The sequence below is a fragment of the Elephantulus edwardii genome, unplaced genomic scaffold, assembly GCF_000299155.1.
Source record: "Elephantulus edwardii isolate Elephantulus edwardi_28Jun2011 unplaced genomic scaffold, EleEdw1.0 scaffold00080, whole genome shotgun sequence".
Classification (NCBI taxonomy): domain Eukaryota; kingdom Metazoa; phylum Chordata; class Mammalia; order Macroscelidea; family Macroscelididae; genus Elephantulus; species Elephantulus edwardii.
The window spans coordinates 8,776,347-8,789,130 of record NW_006399830.1 but is presented as its reverse complement, the minus strand read 5'-3'; the positions used below and the strand labels follow the sequence as shown (position 1 = coordinate 8,789,130).

Sequence of the window (12,784 nt, the reverse complement as noted above, 5' to 3'; positions counted from 1 at the left end):
AGAGTTGCCCTGCAAACCTAAATATACATGGTTCAAATCCACCAGCTGCTACAGGGGAGAAGGCTAGGACATTTTTTCCTATGCAGTTTACAGCCTCTGAAAAATCTGCCTGAAGGTCAGCTGTGAGTGGATTCTAACTAAGAAGCACAAAACAACAAGAATGACATGCTCTAATTTATTAACACAGTAGTTTAATTTCTAATATTTATAGCTTTAGTATGTATGTCCTTCATTTCCTTTTGAGTTATGTGTCTGTTCACTTTTATCACTACAGGGGTTTTTCTCTACTTAATAGAAAATGTGTTAAGTCATAAACTAACTTCTAGTGTAGATTTATTTTATAGAATTCTGCATGCTTTCTTAATTCATGTATTCATCATTTTCATTTACTTAAATGTGTATTTGTACTTTCTTCTTGGACCCATCTTAATTATAAGACTTTTAAAAAGTCTTTGTAACACTGGTATTTGTTTAAATATTAGCATTCATGTTTATTATTGTCGAAGGTGGCACGTAATTTCTCTTTGGAGGATGATTCTGATCGTATTGGTGACATCTTTGCTTAGTGTCTCTTCATAAGTGAAACGTGGGTACTCTCCTCTTGTAAAGATTTCTGGCCTGAGAAACGCGACGGAGGACATCTGAGTCAGAACCAGCCTGACAGCAGTTGGTTTGGTTTGGTTTTAGTTTGCTTTCTGATAGTTTGCTTTGTGGTTATCAAATACTTACTACTCTATAAGTAGCTAAGCATGAGTCCTGATGGCAGAGTGATTAGGTGCTTGGCTAAGGTAGGGGGGTTGAACCCAATTGCTGTGGGGATAAAGGCTTGGCCACGTGTTTGTGTAAAGATTATAGACATGTTAACCCCATGGCTCAATTCTACTCTGTTTTGTAGGCTTGCTGTAAATGGAAATGGACTAAAAGACAATGTATAACTCTTGAAGACATTCACAAGATAATAGCTTCAGATTTTATAATCATGAAGGAGTTTAACTCAAAACTCATTGCCATCAAGCTGATTCTGACTCCCAGTGACCCTCCATCAGGTTTCTGAGGCTGTAAATCCTAATGTGAGGAGACTGCCCATCTTTCTTCTCTGGAGCCTTGGTGGAGTTGAATCCCTAGAAACGTTTACTTTTTGAATTATCAGGCAGCTTCCTATGGCTTACACGACCAGTGCTCCCTTGGAAGCATTTGTTGTTGTTAGATATTGTTGAATCAAATCCGACCCATTGCTGACCCTCCAGGAAGTTTTCAGGGGCAGGACATCCCATGGGAGGAGATTGCTCATTTTTCTCCAAACGTTCAGCTGGTGGATTTAAACCACGTATCTTTGAGTTTGCATACATCTCCATACCAGTGAGCCACCACAGTTCCCTGGAGGAGAGTGTTGCTGGGATGAAATCAGCAAAGGTGAGCCTTTTGGTCGGAAGACGGCGTCTCACCACTAGGCCACCAGCTCTTCCTGGGAAGAATTACGCATTCTCTCTTTTTCTACTTTGTGAATTTTTTCCTTTTAAACAAGACTTTTTATTATACATTTAATTATTCTGTCTTAAGATAATTTAAAAATGTTTTTTTCTTTTCAATTGAAAATTTAATTTGTGATAGTGCCTAAGAATTTTTTGATGAGTCAGATTTTTCTGTAGGTTGTTTAGTTCTTTTCCTGTGTCTCACATCTGGAATATCTTTTAAATCCTAGGGACTAAATAGTGCAGGTGTCACCCAGTACATGCCGCTTGTCCTAATTTTAGGAATGGAAATTTATGGACATTTTTATTTAGGAAAAACAGCAGCAGAACCAACAATATTTTTGCATGTTTAAAGCTTTGCTGCTTTGATAGTGGTGGGGTCTATTGATGGATTATACAGTTTCACTGAAAAATGAGGCGTTGAGCTCACTGACACATAGTTAAAACATTGTAATAGAGGCCGCTTAGCTCCCGACAGGAAAAGCCAACAGGCTGCCATGGGATAGGATCCAGGTCTGTGGAAGCAGGTTTGGTGAGCCTTAGACACTGCACTGCAGAATTTACACCGCTCTTTGCAGGTTCCAGGCACAGGTACCTCCTCCTATAAACTTGGTTGGAAGGATCTTTGACACCTAGTGGGCTTCTAGAATCTTGTTGGACCCCTTCACACTCAAGCTGAGGACAATTACAAGGCTGGGAGAAGTGCACAGCATTGCTGACCTTGTCCCAGCCCAAAGTGACTCGCCTTTACTATACGTTCATTTACACCAATAAAACCATGGATTATAATTTCCCTAAGTAGACTTTAATGAGAGTTAACTCTCGAATGAGATGATTCTTTCAGGGTTTGGAGGATACGTTGTTGACAATGAAATCCAAGGAAAAGCGAAATGGTTTGTTGTGTTTTATCAAAATATTATAATCTTACTGGTAGGATTACTGACACTTATGTCAGACACTAGCTCTCTTTCTGTCTTGCATTTGTCTGCTTTATTGTCATTCTGAGGCCTTAATGATAGAATATTCTTACTTGAAGAGATTTCTGGAATTGGAGAGTAAGTTACAGTAATTTTTTAAATAAAGGAGACCTTTTGATAGCTTAAGGATTATTATAAATATTCTTGCTGCATCAGTTAAAGCAAAAGCTGTTTTATAACAGAACTGCCTTGAATTGATGGACAAATCAATGCACGCAGATCTATTTTTCTTAGGTCTTTAAATGACTAAGCCAGCACCTGCCCTTATCAGTGCCTCTTGGTTGTAGGTAATAGCTGAGAATCTAAGGTGAAGGATTACAACTTCTGAGTTTGTTATGCTATCCCAAATGCTCCATTGGATGTGTGTGAAAAATGCCAGTTTGAAAATGTATTCATAGGATTAGAAATGAAGACTGCTTTGGCTCAAATCTTGTGGTTTAGCTTTACTACTTACTGTAGTCAGTCCATCTCTTTGAAATATTGAGCTGTCTGACAGCTTAAAATCCTAAATTTCCTTTAAACTTGAGCCCTGCTTTGGAGGAGAAAGGAGTAACGCGGGCGGATTTTGTGTAATGCTCTCTGAAGAGTAGCTGCTGAAGTGATTTTTCTGGCCGAGCAGGGAGAGGGTTTGCTTCCTCTCAGCTTTTCTTGGGCTTTACCTCCACTGTGTGACCTGAGCCTAGATCAACATTTGGTCACATCATTTGTGTCATGGACACTGAGTCTCTCGTTGGGCCTTGTTGAGGTCATCGTTTTTCTTTCATCCAGAAGCACTGAGAATGCCCTCCAGCCATGGTTTGGTGAAAGCCTCCTACCCTTCATTTCCAGCTAGCTGTGTATTGTCCGGCTAAGTTGGAAAATGAGGTTTTCATCAAGCATTACCTTTTATCTTTGTGAATAGAGTCAGGAACCCCATAGAAATGAAATATACAGTTTACTAACACTGAAGTGAGTGCAGTGGCTTGTGGAAAGCAGTTGCACTATTAACCCAAAGGCACATAGTTCGAATCTGGCCAGCTTCTCTGTGGGAGACAGTTGGACAGTCTCTTCCCATGCACTGTCCTGCCCCTGAAAACCCATTGGAGGACCTGATAGGGGTAATTTCAACTCAGTGGTCCTCGACAACACATTGAAGAACCATCTTTTCATATGAAGCTCGAAAATCTAAAAGGACGCTAAAACTGAATGGTGGAGGGAGCAGTTGGCAGTAAACACTTAGATATTCTCTCCTGGGCGTTTGGCCTGATTCTGAACAGATCATTTGCTTAGTTTGTTTCTCACTTCCGTCAGTCAGATATGGCTTTCCTTGACACCTGTAAATCCATAAATCAGATGTAGCTCGGAAGGAGAGGGGTAGTGGTCCTCACGGTGCTTACGGGTTACAGTGTCCACTTGCCATACAGGTGTTATTAACTGTCTCTAACAACGGGCCTTTTAAAACATGAAAAATGTATCTTATCACTGGTGTTCTAGATAAACTTTGAAGACATACTTTTGGGGGGGAAAAATTAATGGAGCATGAATGAGCTCCTCAAAGTCCATAGTGGAAAAAGTGAGATCTGAATTTATAAAAAAATAAAATCAGAGAAGTTGAGAAAAGTAGTGAACATGGGAAAGTCAGGCCAGGGTGGACGTAATATGTTCAGAAAATGAGAGAAGGGGAAGTTGGTCTTATGTTAAATCCTCCTTTATTATAAGTATATAAGTGGAAACTTGAAGAGAATGACAATCTTCTGAACTTTTATTCCATAGTAATAATAAAAGGCTCATATAGCTTGCATGTGAATTAATTTAGAATTAGCAGATTTAGTATTAACCTTGGTGAAAACTAAGTACTTAGGGGCGCAGAAGGATATGCAGTAAAATTATCATCAATTTTCTGGTCTCCATTAGAGAAGACTTACTGGGGGGGGGGGGAACTTGAAGTGATAGAAGTGGATTTGCACAGGGACCTAAAAACCAGTCCATAATGTGTCTGTTGGGCTGGCATGATGATATGGCCAGGCCTTTATATTCTTGGTGACTTGCTGGAGGTCCAGGATGCCCATTCACACTTATTCTCTGTTAGCTTTGCTTAAATTTCCCCACAGGCCCCAGAACACTTAAATTTGGAGGTTGAAATTTTGCTTGCTTTCACCTGTGCTGCTCTCTACTCAAAACTTGAGACTTGTGCCTGGTTGACGGCTTTGCATATTGTTCTCTGAGCCCTTCTTCACTGTCTCTGCCTGTTTCTCTCCAAAGGAGTGTACTCTCTGAGAGATAAGGCACCTTCTAGTCATTTCCTGACATGCGAATTCCAAGGCCTTTACTCTCTGCTTTCTCCCTTGGGGGGAGTAATTTCCCTCATCCTGTCAGTCGTCTGAGGTCAGTGGACTTGGAAAATCTCAGGTTTCAGAAATCACTTCATCTCTCAACAAGTCATTGCTGACTCTGCTCCTGGTTTCCGTTTGGCATTGCTTCCCCATGTCATTAATTCTTCTTGGCGTGTACTGTCTTGCCCTTGTTAGATTGCAGACATCTTGAAGGGCCCATGTCTTACAGCCTACATCTATGGAGGTTCTGCATGTGGTTGCTGATGACATCATAGACTGAAGGTCCATGTGTGAAGGCCTCAGAGTCAGAGACAGATGGTTTTCAATCGTTCATGTTAATTTTCAGTGGAAACTTGGAGCTGGGTAAGAGTGTGGAAACTGCTAGTCTGTAAGCTTCATAAGTTCTGAGACTTGTTTTGTTTTGTACTTTTATCTCCAACACTTAGTCTCTGGCACACATGAAGCACTTATTAAACATTGTTGAATGTGTGCTGACTTCATTTACTTAAGCTGTACATCTTAATCTTGTAGTTTTCTGTGTCTGGCAAGAGACCTCCAGAATATTATCTTAAAAAACAAGATCATTAAGTGTCTTCCCAGTGGTTGAAACATAACATCACATCATCTCATAATTTTCTCCCAGGAGAAGAAAGCTTATTTTTGGGGGTGTTATTTTTGTTGTTGTTGTTCTTTCATTGATTCTTTTCTCAGTGGAGAAACAAAAGCAATCAGGCAAGGAATCAAATCATTTTAATATGACTTTAGCATCTTTAATGTTTATTGTCCTCTGCTCCCCCCCCCCTTTTTTTTAACTGTTGAGGAGAGAAAAAAAATTCGCTAGAAAAAAATAGCTGAGAAAATAACTTCCCAAGAGTCAGGGACCTTGGTTAGAAGTCCAGACACTTCCTCCAGCCCGGCTCTGTTCCCTATATCGATCGGCATGGTGTTTTCCTGCGTGCTAGCTCTGGTGACTTAGTGGTAAGGAGTTGCGACGCCAAATCGGAGCTAACTTAGTTCAAATCAGCTAGCTGCTTCCTGGGAGAAAGGTGGGTAATCAACTTCTATGTGAATTGTTGTTAACGTGACACATTGAGTCGAGTAGGACTCAGAGCAACCCTATGAACAAGGATCTGAACTCTGTTCTAGCCTGCATCATCCTCACGCTTCCCAACACACAAGAGTCCATTTCAGCCGTCACCGTGTCACTCCACCTAGTTGAGGGTCTTCCTCTCCTTCGCTAACCTTGCACCCTTCCCAGCATCATGTCCCTCTCCAAGGAATAGCCACTCCTAACAACATGTCCAGAGTATGTGAGGTGAAGCCTCATTATTCTTACCTCCAAAGAGCACTCCTGCTGCACCCTCTCCAAAGTATTTGTCTGTTCTCCTGGCTGTCCATGAGATGTTCCATGCTCTTCTCTAACACCACAGGTCAAAGGCGTCAATTCTTTTTCTGTCATCTGTATTCCTTGTCCAGCTCTCAGATGCATAGCAAGTGATCGGAAAGACTGTGGCCTGAATCAGAAACACTTTAGCCCTCAAACTGATATCACTACACCTTAGTAATTTGGAGAGGTTCCTAAATGCAGATTTTTGCAGTGCAAAATGTGACTTATTTTCTGACTGCTGATACCAACGGTGTTAATTGTAAATGCAAACAAGATGAAGCTGTTGACAATTTCTGTCTCCTGTCTCTCCATCGTGACGCTGCACCTACTGGACCAGAGCCTGCTGAAAAGTCAGCTGTGAGTTTGTTTCAATTTAGTGGCACTCAACGTCAACTGCTGTGAAGAACTTCCGTTGTGATTTTGTTCATGGCATCTTCCTTCCTATTGTTTAGAAGAATGCTAAGTGCTCCGAACTTTCATGTTCACCCTTGACAAAGTTTAAGGAACCAGGTGCTAAGAGACGATTGTGTGAGGAGTTCATGACTCTTTTTTGTTCTTTTTTTCCTCTAGCTCAAGCCGGGACAGAACAGCTGCAGGGACAGTGACAGTGAAAGCGCCAGTGGAGAATCCAAGGGCTTCCACCGGAGCAGCTCTCGGGAGAGGCTCAGCGATGTAAGTTTCAAAAACCAGCACTCACGTGAATCTACCAGCCACATCTCCTTCAGGCTAGATCTGAATTCCACACACCCTATAGCAGCCCCCCCTTGGACTAGCTGTTTGAGCCTTGAGTTTATTATGCCAACCTACTTACTAGTCTGACCTCAAATGTATTGCAGTGCTTTAGGAAGTAGGTGAGATTATTTGTTACTTTAAAAAATAACAGACTAATCCTCCCAAAAAAGAATTAATGATGCTTTTTGTGTTTATGTTTACAAATGACCGAAGAACTCAAGCAGTGCTACAAATGAAAAATGACATTATTTACCTATTAACTTGTTGTAATATTCCTCTTCTGAAATAGTTAACTATCTCTGGCATTTTGTGACTACTGAAAAGAACTAGCCAATCATTTACCCAAAGAGAGAGAGAATTCAGTTTCCTGACTGATTTCTGGGGTAGGAGTACATTGTGAGACCCTCTCAAGCCAGACAGATGTCTATCAGCCCCCGTAAACTGGCCCTGGCACTTCCTTATCTTCTTACCCACCAACAGGGCAAATTTCCCTCTCTGCTCCCAAGAACCTCCTAGCCTTCTCTGGACCATCTTGACCTTCTTCCCTTGCATGTCATCTATCAGCTTTCTTCACTCACCTTTGTCGCTGATAGCAACAGTTGAAAAGTCTTCTTTAACATAGATGAAGTAGAGAGAAGCTTTTGTTATTGAACAAGAACATAATATTAAAGCATTTTTTGAGACAGTATCATGAAAGAAAGATCACAGTCTCTCAGGTCTAGAAGAAGCTAGAGTAAGTACATATGACATGGAGTAAAAAAAGTCAGCTTCTGACTTCTTTTTTTGTGTGTTTAAGAATTGACCATCATTCCGAAGTGCAAGCTAATCCACTGAAAAGTACTACTTTATTTTCTGTGTTAAGAAAGGAAAGACAGTAAGCTTTACAGATGTACCATTTGGGGTTTTGAGTGGTAGAAATAATTAATGCCCTTCACTGTTAATAAAAAAAGGTTGATAGTTTTATAATACCTAGTGGAAACTCAGAAAATGTGGCACTTTACTTCTTAAAAGAACAACCGAGCCATAGAACACCCCATGGAACATACTTGTACTTTGACTCACATGGGGTCCTCATAATTCAGGATCTATTATATAGCAACTGGTTTAATATAAAATTGAATAAATAGGAAGGAGTTCAGATCTAAAATTTAAAACCAAACTTGTTTTGAGACTGTGTGCTGGAAACTTGTTACTGAGAAACATCTATAAGCATACAAGAATTGGTGACCACTTGAAGATGCACAGTCATCTTCTCAGCTGGCCGGCTCCTGTTTGTCTTTCCATCACCCTGTCAGCCACGGTGAAGAGCCACAAGGTGCCTGTGTCTTCCAGTGCTCTCAGGGTAGTTTGTGAGGGTATGGACTGAGATTTATATATCTAGAGTATTACAAGAATTTAATGGAAGAAAAAAGTGCTTGTTGGCCATCTGAATGTCTTCCTTGGTGAAGTGTCTGTTCATATCCTGTGCCCATTTTTCAGTTGGATTATTCACCTTAATCTTATTGTGGTGCTCAAGTATTTTATAAATTCTAGATATAAGTCCCTTATCTGACATGTTATTACCAAACACTTTTCCCCAGTGTGTGGCTTCCCTTTTTACCCTGTTAGAGAAGTTTCTGGATGCGCATAGGGATTTGATTCTTAGAAGGTCCCATTCATCTATTTTATCTTCTCCTGGTTGTAAATTTTTCAGAATACTTGAAGAAATGTTCAAAATCCCTAGCTCTGAGAGAGATGCAAATCAAGACAACTATGAGATATCATCTCACCCCAGTAAGACTAGCAAAATTTAACAGAACAGCAAGCAACACATGCTGGCGAGGTTGTGGAGAGACTGGAACCCTTATTCACTGTTGGTGGGAGTGTAAAATGGTGCAATCACTGTGGAAAGCGATGTGGCGCTTTCTCAAAAAGTTGCAAATAGAGATACCATTTGACCCAGCAATTCCACTACTGGGAATATACCCTAAAGAGACCATAAATGGCACCCACGTAGATATATACATACCCATGTTTATTGTGGCTTTGTTCACAATAGCAAGGAGTTGGAAACAAACCAAATGCCCATCAACAAACGAGTGGGTAGAGAAGCTGTGGTATATTCGCACAATGGAATATTATGCTGCATTGAAAAACAAGGAACTCATGCAATATTATTCAAAATGGGTGACCCTGGAGGACATTATGCTGAGTGAGGTATCTCAGTCACAAAGGGACAAATGCTATATGGTGCCACTGTTGTAGAATGAGGCTGACATCGGGATGGGGGTAAGACTGAGAAAAACTGGATGAAACATGTTTACGGCATTGAAGTCTTTGGGGGAGAGAATATATTTTAGGGCATTATGTTTATCATAAGAGTATGGAATGAGGGTTGCAGAGTGGATTATATTTGGGGGTTGGGGGATGTGTGTGGGAGATTGCATACCAATGAGGGAGTTTTTCTTTTGCGTTTGAAGGAGAGGAGCAAATGGGGGTGGGGGTGGGGGGGCGGGGAGAGGGGTGCAACAATGAATGAATGGAATTCCAAAATCTCTGTAGATGTTCATTGAAATGAAAAATAAAGAAATTTTAAAAAAAGAAAAAAGTATAATTTCCAGATTTGTGTGTGTTTTTAAAATTTTTTAAAATTGTGATTTCAGGGGAAGTTTAGAGAAAGGATGGGTTTGGGGTTTTTTGGGGTTTGGTTTTTTTGTTTTGTTTTGTTTTTCATTCATTGATCCACATTTTCCTGTAATCCCTGTCTTGTTCCACACTGTCGTACACAAAATGTTTAATCATCCACTCTCTACTGATAATCCCCCGCTTCTCCCATTCTAGTATAGTGTTAGTTTTCTATACATTCTTTCCCTGTTCTCTCTTCCTCATATCCGTCCTTTTATTTTTATGTCAGTGATGTTTTTGTGTCTGAGTTACCTCAGTATGTGTTCTGTTGTGACTGAGATATTTCACTCAACATAATGTGTTCCAGAGTCATCCATGTTTTGCAGTGTTCTCCATGTTCACTGATTTTCAGTGCTGCATAATATTCCATTATGTGGATGTACCACAGCTTTTCTATCCCCTTGGGTTGCTTCCATCTGTTTGCTATAGTGAATAATACTGCAGTAGACATACGTGTGCATAAATCTGTAGGCATCAGCAGGGCAGCAAACAGAATATACTGAGGATGGGGGCAGATTGAAAGTCTCATTACTGCTGGTGGGGTATACACAGTGGTAAAATGTAAAAAACCACTATGGAAGGCAGTGTGACACATTCTCAAAAAGTTAGAAATATCATTTGACCCAGATATACCACTACTGGGCATATACCCTAAGGAATCCACATTATTTCTGATATCTTAATTGTAGTTCACTGTGTTCCATTTGTAAATGGTATAATGTCAATTATTAAATAAAGAGTACTGACTCATACTTTGATTATGGGTGTGAATATTTCTCTGTGTATGAGAGATTCTTTGTCCATGTATTCCATTGATTTTGTGATGAACCTACAATTTATAGTTATAAAACCATAGCATATGTTCTTATGTAGATTAGATGATTCTTTTATGTTCTTCTACTGAGATTTTGTTCTTAGTAGATGATCTCATTGACTGTAGCTTTACCCAGATTTTTGTAGGACAGTTAATCCTGCTTTCATTATAAAGTGCAGAAATGAAAACCCCATCAGATCAGGGACAACAGCACAGCTTTTTATTGTCAGTGGGTTCTTTGAACTCATTTTTCTGAACTCCCTTACCGTTACATGAGAATCAATTGGCTTTGAGAGACGTTCCAAACATTTGATGAGGTTTTTCTGTACTTGACTGTCAAAGCTCTAGCTCCTCATTTCCTTTGTGTGTATTGGTCTGAGCTGCCAGAGTCTTAGCTGAGGCTCTTCGACAATCCAAAATCTGCCTAGATGAAAGCCTTTGAGAAGTCAAGCCAGAAAATAATTTTTTTCATACACCAGAGCAATGCTCAGTAGCATAATATTTTAAAAAATCAAGATGCTCCCTGGTTTTCTTGAAAGGAAATTAGTAATTATATCTTTTAAATTACTCCCAGAGAATGAAAAGACTGAGCCAAAGACCACTACTTGTTTTTCAAATACTTTCTACGCCTTTAATGTTCCTGCGCATTCTTGAGCAGGTGACAGGGAGTTATCGATACTTTTTGCATCATCTAGTAATTTTATCATGTGCTATTTTTTTTGTCTCTTTCTAATAATTGAGTTTTTGTCCTCAGATTGGGTGATTTTTTCCCCCCCTTCTATGACTGGTAATTTTTTTTTTTAATAGAATGTCAGGCTTCAAGAAGTTTGTTTCGTGCTGGATAGTTTGTGTTCACATAAATAATCTAGAGCTTTATTCTGTGATGCAGTTAAGTTATTTGGAAATAGTTGGATTTTTTTTTAACATTTTTTCTTTAAGTTTCTCTGGTTACTGACCATCAAAATCACTTCACCATAAAAAGGATTTTCCCTGCTCAACCGATAAGTAACACATGATAAGTGGACAAAAGACTGAAATTATCAAATATTTCATTTTACTTGGATTTAAAATGGAAACAGAAGTCAAGAAAAATATTTTGCATTGGCCAAACCTCCCTTGAAATATCACTGTAAAGTGTTCAAAACCAAAACTGTCAGCTTGAGGACTAAGTGGCATCTGACACAAACCATGGTATTTTCCATTATCATCTCCATTTCGGAGGTGCAGAATCAGTAAGGAGGACTGAAGACTTGGTATCTTTGTATTATGGTATTGGTGAAGAATCTTGACTGTACTAGACATTTCCGGAAGAATGAACAAATCTGTCTTGAAAGCAGTACAGTGGGAGTGTTAACTTGTAAGCAAGGTTGAAGCTTCATCTTTAGATACGTTATCAGAAGGGATCAATTCCTGGGAACAACATCATACTTGGTCAAGTAGATTGCCACTGGAAAATACAAGGATCCTCAATGAGATAAACTGTCATTGTGGTTGCAACCACAGATTTAAACAGCAGTGATTGTAAGGATAGCACAGAATCGAGCACTGTTTGTGCATGGAATCCTGTGAATTGGAAGCAGAAAAGCTTTCATTGGAAGGCTACTGAGTATTCTTTCTAAGTCCTGATGTATTACAGCCTATTCCCACCAAGTTAGTGGGAATGCAAATGAGTCCCTGCCCTGCGTGAGCTTCAGGGGTTTGCTCTACCTGTTCTTTTGAAGTGCTTATTTCCATTGCCTTGGGTACTTTTCTCACACACAAGTACTGATTAATAATCTGCTGAAGACTAGGAGGGACATTTTCTTGAGCTTCCAGAATCTTCTCGGTATGATTTAGTAGTCTTTGTCTTTTGCTCTGCAACTTTTGGCTGCCTCAGTTTTCCCTGACTATCAACTCTGTCGCCTCAATTCAGAGACCCAGGTCATGTGTCCTGCAGCCTGAAAATTCCAGGTAGTAGGTAAACCGAGGCCAGTTGTAAGGGTAACATTTTTGCATTAAGGTTCTCTTGTCACATTTTCAAAATCATTGACATTTTTTTGCTTATGGAAAAGTAAATCCTGTTCCTTTCTACTCAATAATGCTTACTCCTGCTCTCTCCCCCATTTATGATAAAAAGTGCCCGTTAGTTTTAGACCCACTTTTATGATATTTGATGTAGTCTCTATGAGACAAATCAAGATTTATATAGATTTTATATATATTATATATAAGTGATTAATCCATTTGTACATATATGTAATCTTTAGTAACCAAATGTCTTGACAAGCTAATCTGAAAACAAGTGTACCATCTCAAAAATGGTGGCCAGCATGCTGCTCTGAATGTGTTCACTGTCCACTGTCCTGGCAAGACATCCTGGGTTTAGGAGAGCCCATTGCACTAGGGACATTAGTATTATGTGGGTCTTGACTGAAAGTAGAGAGCAC

The 12,784-nt window shown here is 39.8% G+C and overlaps 1 protein-coding gene across 1 annotated transcript in view; it reads left to right on the top strand.

The window, feature by feature from the left end:
• The window catches only part of AUTS2 (autism susceptibility candidate 2), a 1,255,025-nt gene that overhangs the window by 558,923 nt on the left and 683,318 nt on the right, over positions 1–12,784 (top strand). The window contains exon 5 of the mRNA XM_006889779.1: positions 6,719–6,820. Within this exon, the coding sequence (XP_006889841.1) occupies positions 6,719–6,820 (102 nt within the window). The remainder of the gene's footprint in view (positions 1–6,718; positions 6,821–12,784) is intronic.